The sequence below is a fragment of the Anopheles merus genome, chromosome 3L (assembly GCF_017562075.2).
Source record: "Anopheles merus strain MAF chromosome 3L, AmerM5.1, whole genome shotgun sequence".
NCBI lineage: Eukaryota > Metazoa > Arthropoda > Insecta > Diptera > Culicidae > Anopheles > Anopheles merus.
This window is the reverse complement of record NC_054085.1, coordinates 35,330,554-35,353,361: the sequence shown is the minus strand read 5'-3', so window position 1 is coordinate 35,353,361 and position 22,808 is coordinate 35,330,554. Positions and strand designations below refer to the sequence as shown.

General features: G+C 49.1%; 2 protein-coding genes across 2 annotated transcripts in view; both read left to right on the top strand.

The window, feature by feature from the left end:
• The window catches only part of LOC121598731, a 66,383-nt gene extending 56,230 nt beyond the window's left edge, over nucleotides 1-10,153 (top strand). Inside the window, exon 3 of the mRNA XM_041925970.1 lies at nucleotides 9,424-10,153. Coding sequence (XP_041781904.1) covers nucleotides 9,424-9,432 — 9 coding nt within the window. The 3' untranslated portion in view covers nucleotides 9,433-10,153. The remainder of the gene's footprint in view (nucleotides 1-9,423) is intronic.
• Nucleotides 4,327-22,808, top strand: part of LOC121598732 (serine/threonine-protein kinase par-1-like) — a 38,016-nt gene continuing 19,534 nt past the window's right edge. The window contains 10 exon segments of the mRNA XM_041925971.1: nucleotides 4,327-6,123; nucleotides 6,622-6,638; nucleotides 10,001-10,044; nucleotides 10,120-11,423; nucleotides 15,278-15,490; nucleotides 16,363-16,583; nucleotides 16,681-16,962; nucleotides 17,112-17,296; nucleotides 19,944-20,056; nucleotides 22,142-22,322. Of these exon segments, the coding sequence (XP_041781905.1) occupies nucleotides 4,735-6,123; nucleotides 6,622-6,638; nucleotides 10,001-10,044; nucleotides 10,120-11,423; nucleotides 15,278-15,490; nucleotides 16,363-16,583; nucleotides 16,681-16,962; nucleotides 17,112-17,296; nucleotides 19,944-20,056; nucleotides 22,142-22,322 (3,949 nt within the window). The 5' untranslated portion in view covers nucleotides 4,327-4,734.

The following is a 22,808-nucleotide window of genomic DNA, read 5'->3' as shown; positions in this document are numbered from 1 at the left end:
TCCAAGCGGAGCCCCAAACGTTCGTAGGCTCACGCAATAATACACCCGCCTGCACTCGCCATCATTTGGACGCCTTATAGGTTAGGTGGCTTAGTTTTTCTATCTCCACACCACGCGCCGGTTGTGAAATCATTCGCCCTACGCCTCACCTACACCGAAAGGGAAATAAATGAAACCGATTTTGGATTTGCTGCTGCTGCTGCTGCGAATGCGTTGGAGCATTTCTGGAATCCGTACAAAACGACGCCACACGCATCAGCTTTGGTTTGGTGTATTACGTGTGAGGTTTGTTGGCAGGAGAGAGAGGAGAGTCCGCTCATACGGCGTAGTTGGAACGGGTTCAGCAAGATTGAAGCACGGATGATGCACGGATCTTCATTTTGCAAAACATTCATTCACAACTGCCCGGGAGAAACGTACAATGAGAGGCTGTGTGTGTGTGTGTGTGTGTGTGTGTGTGTGTGTGTGTGTTATTGGGAAGAGGGAGAAGTAGTAGAAGCGTTCAACTTGCCTTTTGGACAGCAATGTTGAATCAGTAGAAGGGAGCAGTAAGACTGCTGCGACACTGAGGAGAAGAACCTGTTCGACAGGTTTCCATTCTCATGGAGAAGTCGCCAGTCTCCATGTGGCGTTTTGTTTTTACGTGTTGCCTGCCTGCCAGCCTGCCGTGGTGTGGTGATGGTTGAATTTCAAGTAGAGGGCGCCTTTAGCCGCCGACGCTCTAACTTGCCGCACGACCACGATCGATTGTGTTGTGTTGCCACACACAACCGCACGAGAAAACTAAATAAATATTCTCCCTTTCCGACGACTGCTTCTCGATCCCCAACGATCTCTCAAATGTGGTGGTGTGTTTAGTGTCCTTGTGGGAGCAGCGCTGCATTACAATAGACCGACGCGCCGTATACTGATCACCACCGAAGTGCTCCCGCCAACTGCTGGAAATGTGTGAAGTGTTGTCTGCTGGCGGGTTTGGCTGTTTTTAGCACGATTTGTTGAACCCACCAGTTTTAACCAACTTGTGTTGTTGTGAGCGGTTCATGTGTAAGGTGCGGTTTTAGGCCAGCTACGAGGACAATTATTCGTTCACCTGCAAAAGCTGTCCACGACTCGCTTGCTTATGGAGTGTCTGGGAGGACAGAAAGGAGGTCACAGTGAGATTTTTTGTGGTAGTTGTTGCCGCTGCACCAAGTGGAACTGCAGTTGATGGATTGGACTTTTGATGACTTGTCCGAAGCCCAAGATGTAATTGAACTTGAATAGAATTGAAAAAAAAACTTCGAGGAGGAGAAGAGTCTTGGCAGCGGTATCTTTGTGATTGCCAATTCACTGTGTCCATTTCATTAGGGCATGGGCTTTTGCTTTATCGCCATAAGGTCTAGCGTGTCATTAGGACACACAGACGCACACGCCTTTAATGCCGCCCCTAGATTAAGACATCTCCGGAAAGCAAAACACAGCAAAAGCTTTCACTTGTGCCAAAGACACCTTCAGGCTCCATTACGCTCCGCAACCTGGTCATCAGCTGCTGTATTAATCAATCTCCATCGGCCACCACCCTCGTTTTCCAGTTCACTTCCTTCAGCGTGTACCAGGTTTATCTGATTGAGAGTCGGCGAGCCTCCCCATCGAATGATTTGTTTCGTCGTAATTCCATCAGCCATGCCGCGAGGGGTTTGGTTTCTTTTTTCGCTGCTGTATTTCTGTGTGAGCTGCACACAATAAAACCACTTTCCTTTCTGCAGCACGATTGTGTGGTGCACCTTGGTGGATGCACTTGAGCGAGACTCGGTCGTTAATGGAACGCGCGCGCGCGCGGGCGCTGTCGATTAGGATAAGCTTTTCCACGTCTGCAGCGCTTTAATAACACGCTATCTCGTGTGTGTGTGTGTTTGTGTCATCTTGGGTCGGGGATTGAAGATTGATGACCAACTCTGAAACCTTTCCGTGGACATATTTATTGGTATTCCACACCATAGAGACGCGCGAGCAGCCCGCCAGTACCATTTTTGGAACCGCCCGCGTAAACAATCGCGGCGCTGAGAAGCAAACGGAACATTGGGAAGCTTTTGCTGAGAACTTAAAGCTCCCCGATAAGTCGGCAATGATGTCATCGGTAGAGAGGCCTCTCTCTAATACAAACAGCTACGGAACGCACGCACGCACGCATCCACCTCTATATGTATCTTATTTAATTATCTTTCCTTTCTACCCTCCACACACACACACACACACACACACACACACGCCCGCACACCTTTGATATATGTTTGAGGTTAACTTCAAACCGTATTCCCACATCCCACCGTGCTTTGGCGTGTTTTGCTGTCGGTTGCATAGATAGAAAGTTAGTTCGGTCCTCCCCACCTTCGGTGGAATCAAAAATCCGTGCCAACCGTGCCGTCACAAGAGAAACAAACACACAGACACAGCTCGTGTCCTAGAATTGAGGTTCCAACCGAATGTTGGAAAAGAAGAATCCAACACTCCAAACCCAAGCTGGGGATGTGAAAGAAAGAAGAGAAAGTTTTTGTCCGCGGGGCTTTACGGCTTGAAGTTCGATTCGCACACCCATGGGATCGTACGGGATTAGCGCGCGCCGATGATGCTCGCCAGAAGTTTCCTTGGGGTGTGGTGTGGCACTTGCCGCACGAACGGTGCTTTTCCTTTGAACTCGCGGGACGCGCGCAGACATGATTTGATGCTCCACTTTTCGTTCGAATGCGTGGTCGTTTCTCAGCGCCTCGTCTCTGAGTCACAAGGAGTTTTTGCAAAGCTGCTGCTGCTGCTGCTCGGGTGCGTGTCCAATCAATCGCACCTCTATGTGGGGTACGCGTTGTCAGGAAAGGTCATGCACCAATTGTGGATCAATCGATGGGAAAACTCCGTCTAATGATGCGTATTATTGTGTAGTGGGAAGCATTTCCCAGCAGCATCTCTCTCTCTCTCTCTCTTTGCTTGTTACATTCCAGTAACGTGTGGCGTGCGCTGCTTCCAATCAATTAACTCTAACCGTGTTGTGTTGTGTGTCTGCGGATGCTGTGTAACGCATTCAAACACAAACGCACAGCTTTCGTTACACCCCGGGACACATGTGCCTGTGTCTCGCATGATATGGTTATTGATGGCATTAGCGTGACCTTTAGTATCAGGTTTTCTTTTTTGGAAAAACTTTGGGATTTTGGAGCAATAATGTCAAACGTTCAATGCTTGCCCAATTGGTTGTTTTTATCTTTTCCAGACCGTAATAAAGTACAACATTACTCTGCTGCCCAGTGCTCTCCTCCTCTCTCCTTTTCCCCCTAAACCTCGAACGATAAAATCTCCCTCTGGTGGAGCCGATACAACTTTCTCAGCCGATCCTTTGTCACATTAGTTGTCGCTGAACTTTTCAATCATCCCTTCCCAGACGTCCCCGGTTCTAGGGACTGAGACATTTTCTTGGAGGTTTTTTGTTGGGTACTTTTTTGCGTACTGTTGGTCCCTTTTTTTCATCGCACGCCACAACGTTATGCGTCGGTCGAAACAAAGTGTGTGTTACAAAACGCGGTCTTTATTCGGCAAACGGCGAATAAATCGGTTTGTCGTGCAAGAATGTTCTTTTTATTTGGAATTTGGACACCACTTGGAGGTTTTAGTTGAAACAACACAAAAAACACGATCGAAAGAAAAGCGTCGTCCGTCTAATAAACTTTCTAAACGTGTGCGGCGCCGGTGGTGTGCGCTGTGCAGAGACATTTAGCTCTGGTTTATCCCCCAACCCAAAAGTAGCAGCAGCAACGCGTATGTGTGTGAGCTCTGCTAAAGATGCGACACTTTTTCTCCGTGTGTCTGCAGCTGGAGAAACTCAAAAAATCGATTAAATCAGTCATGCTCTGATGCCACGGAAGAGCGATGGTGCATTGCTGTATCATCCGGGGCACATCCTTTTCCTCTCGGCGTTTTTTTTTTGCGGAAGTGACTGCAGAGCGTAGCGAATAAGAGCAATGGGGAAGCGCTTGGGAAGAACAATAATTATGTGTATGTTTGATGCCATCAAAAAGGATTTAAACAAAAACTGTGGAAGATCTCTTATTTCGAAATAAACTGGACTGTTTTTTATCTCTCTTTAGTTGTCTGAACTCCTCTTCTTAAACAACCCTTTTCTACCGTTCGAACCCTTTTCTGTATCGACCTCGGAAGGAACTGAAACTTGAGACTCGTTTTCGGATGCGCTAGAATAGAAGTGTAACGGGGGTTAGAGCATAGCATCGGACGAAGATGAATAATTTCTCATGTTATGTATGTGTGTGTGTGTGCGTTTTTCTTTCTCATGATTACGTAAAGAAGTGTACCAAAACAAGGAAACAGGAAGCTGAAAGTGAACGCATGAAATGGACACAACAACAACAATACGCAAAGCAACCAAACACAGTGTATGTCAGTTTGATACGTTCACGTCATAGCGCGTCATCCATCCGCACGAAGGTGTTCTTGCGAGATAAATATAGCAGTGAGTGAGCTACTTTTGTAGCAACCAGAACCGTATCCAAGCAGGCGTCTTTTTGTGAAGAAATATACACACAGCTGAACGCAGTGTACACTCCGTCGTCAACAACCCCGTTAGTTGCAAGTGAAAAGTGTCCGTAAAAAGGGGAAAAAACAGAACAAAACAGCATCATAATTAAGCTAAAGCGTGCGCTCGGCTAGTGTGTAAAGTGCGTGCGTGTGTGTGTGTGTGTCCCTGATGACGCTATGTGCGAGGTCGCGACCCTGACCGACAGCATCCAGCAGCAACCACCATCATCAGCACCAGCAGTACCACTACTAGTCGGCATCATGGGGCAAACCTCGTCCTCCGGGACGGCAGCAAGCAACAACAACAACAACCATCTTCAGCATGGCGGCACGGCCCGCAATGGGAAGAAGATGTACCACCGGCACAGTTCGGTCCAGCCAGCGCTGGCCAGCATACGGCTGCTGAAGAAGGAGAATTCGCTCACGGTCGGGGGCAGCGGGGCGAAGCGGGCCGATACCGTGCTGCTCCAGAAGGCACGCACCGAAAGCCGCACCATCGACCAGTACGGGCTGCTCCTGGCGAACGGTGGTGCTACCGGTACGAACGGTGCCGCAGCGGCAACAGTGCCAACGGTTACAGCGGCACCATCCTGCCCGAGTGAGGCGACGACCGCTAGCAACGACCTAACCGTACTGCTGTCGTCCGGCAGTGCGGCCGACGTGGACCGCTCAGTGAGCTCGGTGACGGGCAATGGGGGGACAAGCAGTCGGGAGTTTTTCAAATCGGGCGATGATACGTACCACCGGACGGACTGCTGCTACTACCGCACGATGGACAACGGCTACCACAAGCTGCCCTCGGACTCGTACCACAAAACGACCGAGGGTTGCTACGTCAAGATGACGGATGGGAGCTTCCGGCGGCTCGACCACACCCCCGGCAGTGTGACCGATGGGGAAGAGGATGGCTCAACCGTCCCGGCAGCAGCAACTACTGCCGCCGCTCCGGTGCAGTACCGCGTCCGCAATCCGATGATGAAGTTTCTCAAGCGCTCCAAATCCCACACACCCGCCACGATAGTGCAGCTGCAGAAGGAGAAGGAGCGGAAGGCGGCGGCAGCAGCACCCCAGCATCACCGGCTCAGCACAATCCAATCGTCCGAGGGAGCCGGTGGTGACGTAGGACGGCAGCAGGCTGCCGCGGCTGCAGCCGCACTCCTACAGCACGCCCATCACCATCATCAAAAGTCTGTGCCAACTGCTGCGGGTTCGTTGCTAGTGTCGTCTTCATCGCAGCAGCAACCGCTGCTTTCTACCCGAGACTCCACGCATCAGCAGCAGCAGCAGCAGCATTCCCATTCGCACCAGCATCATTCGCACCATCACCATCACCATCACAACCATGCCCATCCACCGTCGGCGTCATCGATAGTGGAGCAGGGTAGTGGTGGGGCCGTCGTCACCAAGCAGCAACAACAGTCCAGTGCGGCCGTACCGAACCATCAGAACCGGCGCGTGATGGTGACGATGATCGATGGTGGGCTGCCGGTGGTGGCCAAGAGCAAGCCCATCCACGACAAACCGAAGAGTGCCAAAGCCCGCGTCCAGGAGGTGAAAAGGGACAAGGTAAATAGAGGGGAACGGATTTCGGGAGATGTACGTATAACTTTGGCGTCACGTATTTTGTTGGAAAACCTTGGAAATTCACTTAGCGCTCCCTTCCCCCGTGTTTGGGATTGGACGCGAATAAAAGGAGCCACTGTTTGTCCAACAAATTGAATATCAATTTCGCGTGAAATGGAGAATAAATTATGAAGAGCTGGACGAGGGAGAAGGGGAGGTATCGGATGTCCTCAACTGATCGGTTGCTGGTGGACAGCTGCGAAAATCCAAGGTCTTGTGTTGCATTTGGAGCTTGGAAAGAGGAGGAATCCAGAGCCGCCTGCTCAGATGTCACAACTGCGCACGAAGACCTAACCAAGTGGAAGATATGTTAACGTACATCCATTATCTGTTCACTATCTGTCAGAAGGTAGGAGATTTGGATGAATAATATGACTATTCCATTAACACTGAAGTACTCAAGGGGGGACAGCTCAAGTGGGTGAGTCAAGTTTACCTTAGATAGTGATAATTCGAATGTCTTCTAAAATATTCCCAGAAGAATGCGATAACTGGGATATATGGAGTAACGTGGCTTTGGACACGCATTTAGCTCAAATTCATATTAAGATAAACAAAGTTCTTTAAATGGATAACAGCTCCAGGGTTTGAGGAACTGGTAATCCTATGCTTTATAACACTATTAGGCACTATTACTCGACCACAAACAAACAAATCAACAAATCGGTGAATTATATTGACCTTGAGTTTGAGCTCCTCTCGCCACTCTCAAATCGGAACTCGATACCTTTTCCGTTTCTCCAGTTCCTCACTCCTCGTAGTTGTGGAGAACCTAACCCCCCTCCTCCACTGGAGTGTTCCGATGACTTTTGCCTGCCTTTTGCTAATCCAGAGAAGGAAAAGGCGAAAACATGTCCGCTACTCTGGTCGGTTGGTGACTAATGGTGCAACTGAACTGGCCGTCACTCTGTGCGTCCCTTGGCAGTCCATTTTAGGGGGGACTTACACATACAAACTCTGACGCATGTTAGAGCAACATGTTATCTACCTTCCAGTACTAGTAACGGGGCAGCTTTTTAAAGTACCCACCTCATCACGTTCACTGTAAATTGGCCGCAGCCTTTTTTGTGTGTTAGCAAGAGGCCATCTCTCTCTCACTCTTTCTCTCTGTATGGAGGGTTGAAGTTGCGCGCGCATACGCGTTGCTGTATGTGCGACAGTTTAATGTTTATCTCAAGCATCTCGTCCACCCCGGCCAGAAAAGGGTGACAAACCAAACTGGGAAAGGGGAGCTCGAGTGTGTTTGTGTGCTTACACCACCGGGTTGGGCCCACGGTGCGATGATGGTGTAGGTTGAGTGTGTGATTTTTGGAGAGTTGTTCACAGTGTTTGTCCATTATCGATTGCTGCTGCTACGTACTCAAATGCGCGTTTGAGTTCCTCTCGCGCGCGCGCGCACACACACTCGCCGCCGCTTTCAAATTGGCTTTGCCACAGAGAACACTTGAGCACACACATGCACACACAGTGAAAAAAAGTGATTGATAAGATGATAACAACGGGGAGCACACGGCAGGGTTGCCTGTTACCACCCACACACGCTCACCCCACTCGATACGGGGTGGAAAAAGGTGTAGCTTTTCCAACTTTCCCCATTCGCACGGGGTAGTAGTAGGCGATGGCGGCGGCGCGCTAGGTGAACGCGTTTTCTAACCGTCATTTCGCCTCCATGTGGGTTCCGTGTGTGTGTGCGCGCGCGCTTGTACGCAGTGTAAGTGGTGTGTGCCACCGTTTTAAGCATCCAGAGCTGTATGTGTGTGTGTGCACACACTTGGGTGTTGCTCTAGTGGTCTGCAACACCTCTGCAGCAATCGGACGTCAGTAGAGGTTGACGTTCCTGCCCCATCGCACCTTGCTGGTTGTTCCGTCACACACGCGCAAGGTGCACACGCCGCACGCACAGGTCATTCAGGGGAGACGGAGCCGCCCCGCCAACCCTTTGGTGTAGGGAAGGGTCTGAACAGTTTTGGTGCTACTGCTACCACCGAAAATAGAGCGTCTTTAATGACGGATCGCCGTGCGTCAGTCGTGCACGATCTGCAGCGTTACCGGAAGAGAAGGTAGTACGAACGGACGGTGGGACCGTGTTGCGTTGCGTTGCTCGCGGCTGCGGCGATGGTCCCGTGTTGCTAAGTGTGTCGCTAAAGGTGTATCCATCAACACGCAGTGCGCTCGTGACGACGGTGTGTTTGTGCGGTGTGCAGAGATGAGCTCAGTGTTTGTAGTTGTGTTCGTTTGGTGGCTTTGTTGTTAGATGCACGAAAAGACACGAACTTCTGCGATCACTTCTCCGTGTGGCTTATACCAAAGTGGCTTGAAGGCACAACATTGCGACACGGCCGGGACACGACCCTGAATGTTTCTCCCCACTCCCATCTGGCTGTTCGGCAAGCAGCTTCCTGTGTTCGGGTCTTTATGTCCTTTACCAGCAAGCCTACACTTTCCCTTTCCTCCAACACCGGGGCCTGGGCTAGCCACAGATCACATTACCTTCTCGCGTAGGTGGACAAACCGTGCAACAACATCTCTGTGTGTCCAAGCGCGCATGCGGGAAGGCCAACATCTCTCCCACCTAATCCACCGAATCCTGTCACACAGTGCACATACACAGGGGCCTAGCGAAAAATCACATCATTTGCCAGCAGAACCCGTCCACTCCGGGACTCGTGCGCGGTGTTGAATGCTCCAACTCGAAGGGCCTGCAAACGTTATCTGGTTCGTTGTGACAAGTACCACCGCCCGAGATAAGATATCGGGTGAAGTGGTCGTGCCTCACCAGAGGGCGCTACTGCGCCCCGTACACTTTGGTACTTGGTGGAGCTCTATCTTACGTTGTGTCGTCAATTTTCCGCCCAGGTGGGCTTAAGTTTGTGTTCGTGTGTTTGTGATTGTTCATGTATGTTTTGTCGCTTTAGCCTCTCTTGTGCTATACCCCCCTTGTTAGGGCAGCAAAAAGTGTGTTTTGTGTTTGTCCAGCCAACATGTGTTGCGCTCCATCATTGTGTGTGTGTGTGTGTGTGTGTGTGTGTGTGTGTGTGTGTGTGTGTGTGCTCGGTTACTCCGACTGTGTCCCCGTGAACTCCATGGAGCAGACTCTACGATTTGCAATTCATTCCGGTGAAGGATATCGCACATCACGCATCATTATCCAGCCATTTCGCGCGGCATAGCCATTTAACACACCCGTGAGCACACTCACACACACATCATGTGACACAACCGTTCTTTGCATCTCCCTTGCAGCGTGTCTAGGCCGTCCAGGTTGTGTTCTACCCTGCCCCTCGTAACAGATACGCGCTCCGGCGGTTGCAGAGACCACCACCATCACCACCAACCAAGAGTGTGTTTTTGAGTGTGGTTGCAAATCGATCTCTCGTACCTACAGTGTGTGTTGTTGTGAATGTGGAGAAGACACCATTAGAAGAAGCAGCAGAAACGCCACGATATCCACTTGCGTATGCGCGTTGTGTGCACGTCTGTGTATGTGTGATTGCATCGAATGAGTCAGCTGCACAACTGCGCCGGACTGACTGACTAACAACCGTGAGGGGAGAGGGGTTGGTTTGCCTGACTCTCTCGCGCTCCCGAGGTCTCTGCAGCTTTCGGAACAGAGTGTGCGGCGGGGCCTCCTCGGTGTGTATGTGTGTAAGGCCCCCATACTACCAGCTGTACTGATAAGAAAGTCATTCGCGGCTCGTTTCACCTCGTTTCGGAACGGCGAAACCGGAGCGCAGCAGGCAGTTGTGTGAATCGGTGCCGTTGTGTTCGGCTCGCTGTTGTTCGTTCGCTGCAGCTTTTTTTCCGCCCCGTTCCGCGGCAGCACATCCGGCAGCGACGACCTGCAGCAGCAGCAGCAACAGCAGTGCTGAAAGCAGTTGATTGGTATCGTCTTCCATCACCAAACGTGTCTGCAGTGTTGCAGTGTTTCTGTGTGTGTAGAGTGTGTGCGGTTTTCCTCCCCAAGTTTGGCCATGAGTGCCTCGAAAGAGTTCGAACGGAACGAGGCGATTCGCAAAAGCGTGCGGTTGAAGGCGCCGGTCCGGATGGAGGTGGCAGGCACTGGTGCAACGACGACCACCACGAGCACCACCTCGACGACCACCACATCATCAGCACCACCGCCGATCACATCGCCCACCGGGACAAGGCGGCCAGTGTCGCTGATGACCTCGCCGTTACCGTCGCCCCGCCTGGCCACGCTCGGCGTACGGGAGCGCAACCTACGCAACGAGCTGGACAGCGGCCCAACGCAACGCACCTCGTACCTGCAGCGGCCTACGCCGGCGGCGAAACCGGCCACCGCCCGGGTCGACATACGTGACGGATACTCGCTGAAGCTGAGTGACATTACGCGAGCTCCCGCTGCCGCTCCTGCCGAGCCTAAGATGGCGACCAATGGGGGAGTAGCAGCGGAGCAGCCGAACTCCGAATCGGTCGATGTCCACTCGCTCTCGGTGCTGCAAACGCTGGAGCGCCAGATCAACACGATGGAGTTCGACGAGCGGATGAAGCAGCGGCGCGATCTGCTGCTCCAACCGCCGGGCTCCCCGGGCTCCCCGATCATGAGCTCCGCCGCGATGGCCCGCCGCAAGGACCAGCGGCCCGTGCACTACGGTGAGCTGCCGAGTCTGCTCAACACCGGCATCAGCGATGTGGCCACCGGCAACGGGTTCGGCTATCTGGACCGGGAGGACAGCGGCGCGAACGACGACAGCGACGACGAGCTGGCCCACGCGCGGCAAAATGCATTCAAGCGCGGGGAGGAAGGTCGCAGCTCGACCGGCGGTGCTACCGGGTACAGCGTGAAACCGAAAGCGACCCGCATCATCAACCGTACCGTGTCGGACACGAAGAACGCAGAGGCGGCTGTTAAAACGATACGCCTGAAGAAGCTCGCCCCGAAGCCACCGGTCGTCGTGGTGGGGATGAAGCCTTCAACAGCGGCACCACCGCCCCCCTCCTCCTCCACGGCTGCCGACAAAGGAAAGGGAGGGTTGGGTTTGGTGGTTGGACGGGGTGGAACCAGCGGCAGCACTGCAGCAACGGTTGTTGGGTCATCCAGTGCAACTGGCAGCACATCGACGACCGCCTCCTCCTCCTCTTCGGCTGGAAGCGGTGGGACGACCGCTGCTGGCAGCGGCGGAGGGGTCACGGGGTCCAAACCGGCGGCAATCACGACGGAGAAGAAGATTAGTGCCGAGGTGCTGAAACAGTTCGCGGCCGCGCAGACACAGAAAGTGCAGGTAACGTGACACTTGAATGAGCCCCGGTGCGGTGCCGTGACCAGGATCACTAATCGGCTGCGGGTTAGAGGCGGTCACCGCCGCCATTGAGAGTTGAGTGACCGTGGTGCAATTTCCAATTGGTATGGGAATTTCGGAACAAAAAACCTGAAGACACACGACACACGAGTGCTTTATGGCACTGGCGAGAGTGTAGGCACATGGGGTTATTATTATCATCAAGATATACTACGGACTGTCCCCGCTGGAGAGAAGGCTACGAGAATAACCTATTGGTACTTCTGTTGGGAAGCCCGAATTAGCCCTGAAGTGTTTACACAGTCACATTTCTTTGAAGAGACTTTCTCTCGGGATCAAAAGTTTTCCATTTGTCCAACTGCTCTGCTGTTTCTACTCTGTATTTGTGCTGTGGATGCTTGAACCCTCCGTGTGTAAGACACATAATTTCGCTTGGGTGTTGCCCTGTGGTGAGCTACCCATGTCAGTCGTCTCCATACTATCTTGCTTATCGGCTCTTGATGTCGCCTGCAAGCACAGCAAGCGGAGCGATAAGATAAGTGTGAGCAATTGCGCGACACAAACGTTGTTACCATTAACCCCCCCCCCCCTCGTCTCGTTGTCGGCATCTCTCGCAACACGAAATGAGCAAACCTTTGGCCCCTTTTCTACCCCGCCGCCGCGAGACATTCGTGTGGGGCGGGCGTACTGCTACTGTTCCGACTGAAAAGTGCAATGGGGAAAGTTTTCTCAGAGTTTGCAAGAAAAGAACATCCACCAACGGAGGAAAAGGCAAAGGTTAAAACACAACCGTGCACGTGAAGAGGAACTTTCAGTCGCTTCCACCTCCAGTTATCACGCTCGCTCGTGTGCGTATGATTGAAAGGGCTTCACTCTGCCATAGAGTAGATGGGGCTTTACCTTTTTTTTTGGTCGTGATCGATCGATCACACACGCCACGGGGTAGAGAGCAGAAGGGGTTGTGGTGGCGGTTTTGTGCGTTTGATTTCCGCATCGGTTGAGCAAAATGAAATGAAAACAACACACGAAACATTGGTCCGATAATTGAACCGCGCTCACGATGTGTGAAAGAGTTTCATTTCCAGACACATCAAAGTGAGGCTGCGGCATAGTGAGAGAGAGGCGAACAATTGCGCAGATGTGATGATGGGGATCACTTAAGCGAAGGAGACTTGCTTTTCCGCCGTCGAGCAAAAAGAGAATAAGTTTTTATCCGTTTCCCCCTGGAGAAGAATCATTTCTATATTCTGCACCAAGTACTTTGGAGTTGGGTTGTGGTTCATCTGCTCTGGCGTGTGTCCTTAAGAAAATAGTACACCATTCCGATGTACCTCCAAACACAAAAACGCGAATGCGGAGAAGATGTGTTCGGCCCACCTGGCTACACCCTTCCCCGGCGGAGTTCTTGAAGGAAGGTTCTTTGTTACTCAGTTTTACACCTTCTCTGTGTGTTTGGGCAAGCGCTTGTTATTGCGTTCTTTCATTTGCTGCTACGCCTGAGCTAACGTTGTAAGACCAATACAACGTACCCCTGTGGGAGCTGTAAGCTCGCTTCTTTTTGGGGCAAGATCCAGCTGCGCTGTGGAAGCTGTGTGAAGGTATTTGTTGGGGGGAATGGCTCGTAAAGAAAATTGAGCTTTGGGTTGTATTTTTTACGAGACAGAATTTAAGGTTTATGATCCTTCTCCTTAAACCCGCCCTCTGCTGTGTGGCTGGACGAATGATTACCGCCAGACGACGAATGTAGTTGCGGCACGGACAATGGCTGAGTAGCCAGCGGGTAATTCGGAGTAACAGGGGTAACTTCCCCCCGCGCTGGCATTAGTAGTGTCCCAGGCTTATGGTTACAGCCAAATTTATGACAATATTCAATGCGAAGGTACTGTAGGCTGTAAATAAAGATGCCTCCTTTCTGGCACATTTGCTCGGGGTCGTTTTTGCCGTTGGCACAATCTTTGCTCCATACAGACGGGGTGGGGTAGCGTTAATAAGCGAGTTAGCACATTTTAACCAGAGTAATGAACTGAACGTGGACCCCTAAACGGTTCAGTGTTATGAGCCTGTGCCTGCTCCATGTATATGTTGAGGGGATATACTTATTCGGAGGGATGTGAGACTTTCCATCCACAAAACACGACCTTTTTTGACCAAATAAATCCGCAATGTGTGTGGAAACACTTCCTCCGGAAGGTATTTGATGGACACAGTGAATTAGTTAGCAATCAGTCCATCCGTGGTTCCACTAGCGGGCAACTTCCAGTACGTTAATGCTTCGGAAACGGTTACCCGCTTCCTGATGCTATTTGTGTGCAGTACATATCCCTATATTCCATAAAGCAACCATCCACACACAAGGACGTCTGGCTCATCAAATGCAGTTAGATTGCATATAATTGGCCCGGCGGTGAGCTGTGTTTACATCTATCTCTCCCTCAATAACCGCGCTAGCTTGTTTTCAAGGTGATCAACTCGATCCACATATACACAGCGGACGCGGAGGCAGCACCTGATGATCATCTGTGTGGCGTATGGTGGCGTGATTCGCAACCGAAAGGTGCAACGCGATCGACGATGAATTCCATTCCGTTTCCAACGCAATTGCTGCATTTCCGTTATGCGCTTGTTGTGAAACCTGATGGATGTGCTTGCTAAGCTAGCCTGTGCGCTGTGCTAAGATTGCAAACCTTGACCTTCTGGACACAGCTGTTGTTGTGGGAGCCTCTTGTCACCTTAATTAGTAGCTAGAGCAGCGCGAACTTGAAAGGTCCATTAATCTTAGAAATTCTCACTGGTTCACATCTTACTGTTTAAGGGTGATATTCTCTCTAACGGGAGTTGAGAACTTACCTTATTTGGTAATATATGATGCTTTTTTTTTTCGTTGGATGCGCTAGAATCACTTGTATTCTTCCGAGTTTCCCAACAGACCAACACAAAAGTTCGCGTATCGACTTCTTCCCACACGGGAGGAGGGGTGGCTCTAACGAGCATAAACAAATCGTGAGAGTTCCCAACAACACCGGCCAAAACGGCAGTGAAGAAGGCGAAGAATTCGTGTTTGCCTTGATGCGTTGATGTTTTACTTGGCGGGAGCGTATTTTTAGAATTACGCCAGTCACATCTCCGCTATTTAGCTAAAGGAAAAATATCAGCATGAAGTACACACCCCGGCACTTTTACTAGACCGGTAGTGTGTGTGTGTGTCTGTATGGGTGTTCTATTTCTCAGTTTTTCGTGTGTTTTTTTTTCTTTCTGTGTGAATGCATGTTCGCGGAAAACGGCCGTCGTCCGGCTGCGTTCTGTTTTGGTTGCACTCGGGCGAAAGGTTATGCCTATTATTAAAGCTAAACTTCTGCCTCTTCTGGGTGGGGAGTATCATCAACCTTTTTCTATTGCTCGTGTACTGCCTGTGTTGGGGAGGCGTGTGGCGAATTGTAACACCAACAGCACGCGCCCCACCACGGATGCGAGAAGGTGTAACGCACCACCACGTATTTATGACTTTCACCTCGGACTTGGATTTTTGCTCTGTGTAGCGGCCCTATCGTTGTCATAATGCCGCAATGATTTACGACCTGACAGGCCGATCGATTCCTTTGCAGGCGAAGGATTGCGGGGAAAAAAGGGGGGAGGGAGGTAACTGCTAAGAAAAAGGGCACCCGAAAGAGCCCCACCATGAAGGCGACCCAGGTGATGGCAATTCCCAGCAAATCTCCAAATGGTAATGGGCATCCGGTTTTCCGGCGTTGTGTTGAACCTTTGGATGCCCCAAATTCCACCCAGTAAAGCAATTGATATTAATTTCCCTTTTCTTTTTTTCTGTTCTATTCCATCAGGGCTCCCCAAATATGCAAATGCGCGGTACGCCCGCCCGGTGGCGATCGGGCGAGGAGCACATCGGCAAGTACAAGCTGCTGAAGACGATCGGCAAGGGCAACTTTGCGAAGGTGAAACTGGCGAAGCACGTCCCCACCAACAAGGAGGTCGCCATCAAGATCATCGATAAGACGCAGCTGAATCCTTCCTCACTGCAGAAGCTATACCGCGAGGTAAGTACTAGCAGGGAGGTTGAACGAAGACATCAGGACCACCATGCTCCTTCCCAAGAAGAAGTTTGGTGACGATGGATGGAAGCGACTGATTAGATTTTGGTCGGTTTAGGTAGCCGACGAATCCTAATAAGAGTTAGTTATTCAGCTACACACAGAGCGACCACCGTCGAAGAAGCTCTGATTCCCCTTAAAGCCTCTCACATACTCATTAGCTTTGCTTGGGCGTCATGATCCGCACCGGCGACAGCTTGTGTATCTAATCTGTAATTCGAATCCGAGTGACACTTTCACATCACGCGCGAGCGTTTGTCGAGTAGGTTGATTAATGCCTTCGTTAGCATGTGGATGGCATCGGAGGCACGTGATGGTTGATAATTGCTGCCTTTTCATTGCAAGTGAAAAGTGTCCCATCGGTGAACACTGGATACTCCTGATAAATACCACGTGCGTCGGCACGAATTGGAGCATGAGAAGAAATTTGGTTGAAATTGTACCTTCTTGTATAAATAATAAGAACGTTGAGGTTGTTTTCATCTTATGATGCATTCAGTGAGCTTAGTACATTTGAAAATAGAGATAATCTGGTTGTAGAATACAAAAAAGAAAATCTAGAATTCTGAGAACCTCATGACATAGGTACACAAACTCTCATTGTCCCCGTTTTTGCCTCGCGCAGTTCATCCGCAATAATGAACTCATCAATATTAATAACATTGAGCCGAGAGCTGTCGCTAGGGACAACCGGTTAGCGTTGGGTTAATTGACACTCCTTTTTTATATTTCTATCACCCCTCCCCCCAAACCCCAGCCACAATGTGCAAATTAATATTAATCCACACACCTCCCATCACTCTTTACCCCTTTTGTAGGTGCGGATAATGAAAATGCTCGATCATCCGAACATCGTGAAGCTGTTTCAGGTGATCGAAACGGAAAAGACGCTCTACCTGGTGATGGAGTACGCGTCCGGTGGCGAAGTGTTCGACTATCTCGTCGCCCACGGCAAGATGAAGGAGAAGGAGGCTCGCGCCAAGTTCCGACAGATCGTGTCCGCCGTACAGTACTGCCATCAGAAGCGAATTATACACAGGTAGCGTACACAGAGACTATCCTCCCCCAGCGAGGGAGAAGGATTCATCCTCAATCAACTCACACTCATGCCCCCCCTCACCCCGTTCTCTTTTTAGAGATTTGAAGGCGGAAAACCTGCTGCTCGACAGCGAGATGAACATCAAGATAGCGGACTTTGGCTTCTCGAACGAGTTCACGCCCGGCTCGAAGCTGGACACGTTCTGCGGTTCGCCACCGTACGCAGCGCCCGAGCTGTTCCAGGGCCGCAAGTACGACGGGCCGGAGGTGGACGTGTGGTCGCTCGGCGTCATCCTTTACACCCTGGTCAGCGGTTCGCTGCCGTTCGACGGTGCCACGCTGAAGGAGCTGCGCGAGCGCGTCCTGCGGGGCAAGTACCGGTAAGTAAGGGGGAATGTGAGGTCCAAAGAGTTGAGCTCAATCATACGGTTGAGCGTATAAAAGTCGTGAAATGATTTGATTTAAATGCAATCTGAAAATCTACTGAACTACTGACCCCTCTAAACACACGTGTGTGGTGTACACACAGCATTCCCTTCTACATGTCGACCGACTGCGAGGTCCTGCTGAAGAAGTTCCTCGTCCTCAACCCATCGAAGCGCGCCAACCTCGAAACGATCATGAAGGACAAGTGGATGAACATGGGCTACGAGGACGATGAGCTGAAGCCGTACATCGAACCGTTGCCCGATCTGAAAGATCAGAAACGGATAGGTAAGACGGGTACTGTATGCTCCACTAACTACTCAACTTGTACACTTTTGCTGTGGCGTGTTGTTGTTGTTCTTGTTGTTGTTTGTCATTTCTCGTTCTGTTGTTGTTGTTCCTTCTTCCGTGCTCTTTCCTCGTACGTTGTTTTCTTCATTTCGAAACGTTCGCTCGATTCGTTCAATGGAGATGTAAAGTTCAATCTTTTTTATATTCGATTTTTGTCTTGTTTCAAGTTTTTCAAACTATTTGTCTACAATAAGTGCGTGCCCTTTGGGTAGCCGCAATTTTGTATTGTTTTTTTTTCACATACACTCATTTCCTAGTCATCTCTCCTCTTTGCCAAATGAACTGGCGCGCGTCACCTGTACAAAACGAGATAATTCATGCTAAAAAACATGATGTATAGTACACATTTTGCCTTTTTTACCACATTTTTCTACACATTTTTACGCCAAAATTTAGTGCCAATTTTGTACATTCGCTAAAACACGTAAAACAACGATTCACGTGCGTAGAGTACGCAAAAGAGAGAGTGAGAGATACCACTTGGTATCTGTTTTCATCGCAACGGCGCTTCGCTATCTAATCAGCATTCACTCATTCCATGTCAGGCACACCCTCACACTTACACTCGATCACTTCACGCGTAGGTTCAAAGATTCAATACATGATGGGGTACGATGGACATCCCTCGCCAGACGAGGTGTAGTCTCGTCTGTACCCCGTTTCTGTCAATTTAATGCTTTTTTTCTCTCTCTCACGCCACACTTGCATTAGCATTTTCAACATTCAATGTTTCGTTACATCTCTCAGAAACCTATTTTGGTGCAAAATTGCTTACACTTTGGCACACGATGGTACACGTGTATTTTAGATATTTTACCTTTCTCGTTTGCTTGTGACGTGTGTGTTTGTTTGTGATGTTTTGATCAGCTAAAGTTGCGTTTTGATTTGTTCCTTTCTTTTCGTGTCATTTCTTTTATGTTTTCCTTTTGCACGCTCTCAAAGGTGTGATATTAATTGATTTACAATGTTTTGGTTTCATCCCACCTTCTTGGGTTTTGTCGTGCCTCCTCCTTGAGCAAATTATCTCGTTTTGGTGGTGCGTGTTTGTGTGTGTGTTCGATGGTAATTTTGAATAACATTTCAAAATTGTTTCATACTGTTTTTTTCCTCACCACCGCGCCCTCGCAATAACGCAAGAAGGCAACCAAGCCGTCTTCAAACCTCGCCTAAGTACATCAAGATTTTCAACATTCAACATTCAATGTTTTTTTCTTCCATTTGTCTTCTCAATTCCTTACCTTATTAATAGTTAATTGTTATTCTTACTCTCTATATCTATATATGTGCATGTGGTTTGTTGTATTTTGTAGAATTGAAATTGATGCTCGCCTTGGAATGCTTACGATACCATACGATCGTTTCCGGATAAGCAAAGGCGCCTTTATAGTTTCATCCCAAAATGCCTCAAAATGGAATCATGTTTTATCTCTTCGGTTCTCCATTGAATCAGTCCGTCCGAATTGGCATTCATCCTACGACCGAATTGGAGTGCTTTACATACATTTCTTTTCTCACTATTTTCCCGTTGTTGAACACATGTTGAAGCCAACGTAGAATGAATTAAAAAAAGAACAAATTGGCATTTCGTTGCGCACATGCAGTGGAAAAATTCGTAAACCCAATACATTTTATTTTTTGAAGACTAAAATATTTAAATTAATTTTGTATTTTGAAATGCATTGTTGTGGAATGTTCTGTTGTTCTGTTTTGGTCTTTTGTGTGGTACCCGTTCGTTACATATGTTACACGGGGATGTTCCTATTTCTGTGTTTTTTTTAATCGAAAATGCTCGAACCCCCTCCGAAGCAAGCCGACTGAAGATATATGAATCGATGCGAAGAATCAATGACACTCAACACACACAACACGCTAGAATTGGGCCCACTTCAGAATAAAGTCGTCTCGTTCATATCCTTCACTCGTGTGCAAGTACTACTTATACAGTTACATCCCCCCCCCCCTTTGTAATCCTTTTTTGGGATAAAAACTAACCATCCCCCCCCCCCCTACCCGCCCCTTCCCCTTCAATAGCATAATTAGTGTTGTATGTCTAACCAATAAGTACGTTACGTGTGTTCAATGGTTTGTCCGTCTCTCACATACGCATCCTATAATGATTTTCTTCTGCTTTCTTTCTTTTCTCTTGTTTCTCGTTTCATTTGTTATACTTTCCATCAATACACAATCGTGTGTGTGTGCGTGTGTGTCCGCATACAATGCGCTAATCAACGATCCCTGACATATGCACTCTTCCACACGTTGTATGCGTGTCGCGCACAAATGTGTCCCCCCGTATGCGTTGGGCGTATGCTTTGGCGGATTGCGCACACTTGCGGCATTTTGCTCTGCGTAAATATGTTGGATCTCGATTGTCGTGTTATGTTTCGATTGGCAATGAACTGGGAAACCAATTCTCTGATGTACAATCAAAAACATAATGCTAACAATGTGATCAATCTCAACCGATGTGACCAACGTGCGACTACCACGAAACAAACCAAAAAAAAACCACATCACCCACACCATATGGTCCACAATCGATAACCTCACCACATGTACGTGTGTGTGTGCGTGCGCCGTGCAGAAGCGTTAGTCGCGATGGGCTACAATAGGCAAGATATTGAAGATTCATTGGCAAACACCATGTACGATGACGTATTCGCCACTTATCTACTGCTCGGGAGAAAAAGCACCGACGTAAGTTTGGGTTTTCTTTTGTTTGTTTGTTTTCCTTTCGTTACATGTCCCCCTTTCCATCCCCCCCCCCCCACTCCCTTGGTCCTTGTAATGTTGTTCCCTTTCCTGGACGCGCGCGCGCTACTCCCTCCCCCGTGTCAATTATTATTTCGCGCTGTCCGAAGTTCTTACAGTCGTTTCGTTCAGAAATCCTTAGTTCCCTTCTGTCCGACGTCTCTTGTGCGCTAGAAAGCCTCTGTATCAAAAATAGTGTCCACAAGCGGCACAGTATCATCAGAAAACATCACTTTTTCTTTTTTAAATATCAATCGCTTTAAAAACGAATTTTATCAACCTTTTTTCTTCTGTTGCACGCCTGTTTTTATTTTTCATTTCGTTTTGATTTTGTACAATGTTTTCTTACATTTTTCACTAAAGCAAACAGAGCTCCAGAGCGTGCACCTCAAAAAATGATCTTTAATTATTCAACCTCCCCCCTTCACTCACCAGCTTCTAATAGCTGTAACTAAAATGCTATTAATTTCAAATTTCAAACTCACACATGCAAATCATTATTGCGGCAGAGTTTTTAACTTTTATCGTTTTGTTTTGTTATCGTTTCGGAAGCGTTTCAATCTCGCGTAGTTTGAACGTGCCAGTTACTTATAGTTCGTTTCGTCTGACTTTGTTCTGCCTTTATTCTTGACTATTCAATTTCTATTTTACCAATTTCTTTACTTTCTTAGTTTCGCTTCTCGCCGCTATTTTTTTTACTTATTATAAACAGAAAATCTAGCACGTAGAAGAAAAAAAAACAATCAAAATCCCCCTTTTCCTTATTGTTTCATTTCGATTTTCATCTTACACATTCTACTGTATGAGCGTTTAAGAGAAGGCACATGGTTATTTCCCCGCGAAGTTAATCGGCAATGGAATGAAGCTTTTGAGCGATTATTACTGTGCAACATCTTGTGGAACGTAAGGTTATTTAGTGAATCACCAGACAGCAGACACTTGGCGGCAGTTGAAGGAGTAAATAAAACCCACGTGCTCATAAATTGTAAATTAAATCGCGATACACTGCTCATGGGAAAACATACCGCTACCGACGAAATGGCGCTGACAAACGAGACATTAGGGTACTTGAAATCGCACTCAGCAATGAGAGGATGGAGTATCTGCTGGGCGGATACCGAAAAGATAAGGAACAACCAACCACGGTCGCATCAATCCATCTTCCATACACAATCTTTCCCCCCCGTGTGCCCACCAAACCCCAGCATCGTCAGCAAGTGACGCGGTGACAATAAGAAGACGGACCAGTCCCTGTGCCTGTATTAGATTGCTGCAGTGTGCTGCCACCGCCATCACAGGGGCGTGATAAATATTTGCACTTACAGCCGCGTATCCCTCGTTACGCCGATGTGCTGTCGTCCTTCTGCACCGTTCGCCACCAGCACCCGACGACCGATCGTGGAGAGATGCGCGTTTATATAGGCAGAGCAATAAATTCCAATTAATGAAACTGGCAGTCCGGGTTGCGCACACACACTGACACACACCTAAGCCAAACAACTGCGCCAAGGTTTCCGTCCCGGTCCGGTATGTGTGTGTGGGGATATTGGCATGAACGCGCGGGGAATACTACGGTCACGTGTCCAGTACGTATGGCGGGATTGGAGATCACGCTGCTGCCGCTGCCACCGAACGCCATTGAGCGTGGAGAGCAACCTTTGCACGTCTGAGCGGCCAAATGTTCGCTGTTAATAATCGTTCCGAGTTCCCATTCCAATGCCGAACCAGTAGAGAGGATTTAGCTGACCAAAGAAATGCCTCACATTCAAAATAATGAATGTGTTAGCGACTGCCGTTTGCTCGGGAAGCAATTGTATTATTGTCGTTGTTTTAAGTAACCAGTGAACCGAAAAGAATTGTTTCGCGCGTCTCCCAACCTCCCTGCCACATTCCACTTCCTTCCGCATAACTCTCGTTTTTTTGTTTAGCACCTTCCCTATCCCATAATACCCCGAATATGCCCCTAGTTGTACACCACTAATGAATGATTTTCTCTTTGTGTACGATTTGCTGCGCCACGCCACGCAACAGTCCGAGTCGGACGGGTCCCGGTCCGGATCGTCCCTGTCGTTACGTAACATTGCCGGCAACGAGGGTGCCGCAGCCGGTAACTCCCAGGTGCAAAGCCCAACGCATCGCGGCGTGCATCGAAGCATATCCGCGTCCAGCACCAAACCGAGCCGGCGAGCTTCCAGCGGTGGCGAAACTCTGCGTAAGTATTGGTGGTGTCCCCTGGCGGGTTCTATTTATCCACACAGATACATACACGCGTATTAGAGACAACCCAACAAATGGCGAACGCTTCTAGAGAGTTGCTTTATCATTGCTGTTAGTGGGATGGAGTAAAGTTCATTTATAGAATTAGGAACAAATTTTACTTTCGTCAAGTGTGAACATATCTCTTACATCTTTGTCTGTTTTGGGCTTTTCAATACGAAAAAACGAAACTAGTCTTTCTAACAATTAGTATCTTAGCTACCAAAACAATTGGAATGATCTCTAACTCTTCCTACTGATGTTCTAATACCACTCTGTGGCAAAATCAAAATTTCCTCTCCAAATCCGGCGCATCTGTTCACACGCAATTAACGCCCAATGAAGCACAAGGGCACAGAAGGGCATAGCACAGATAGCTGGCATGGCTACATACTCTCTACTAACACCCTGCATTCCCAGCCTGTCCCCGGGCGAGCGGGCG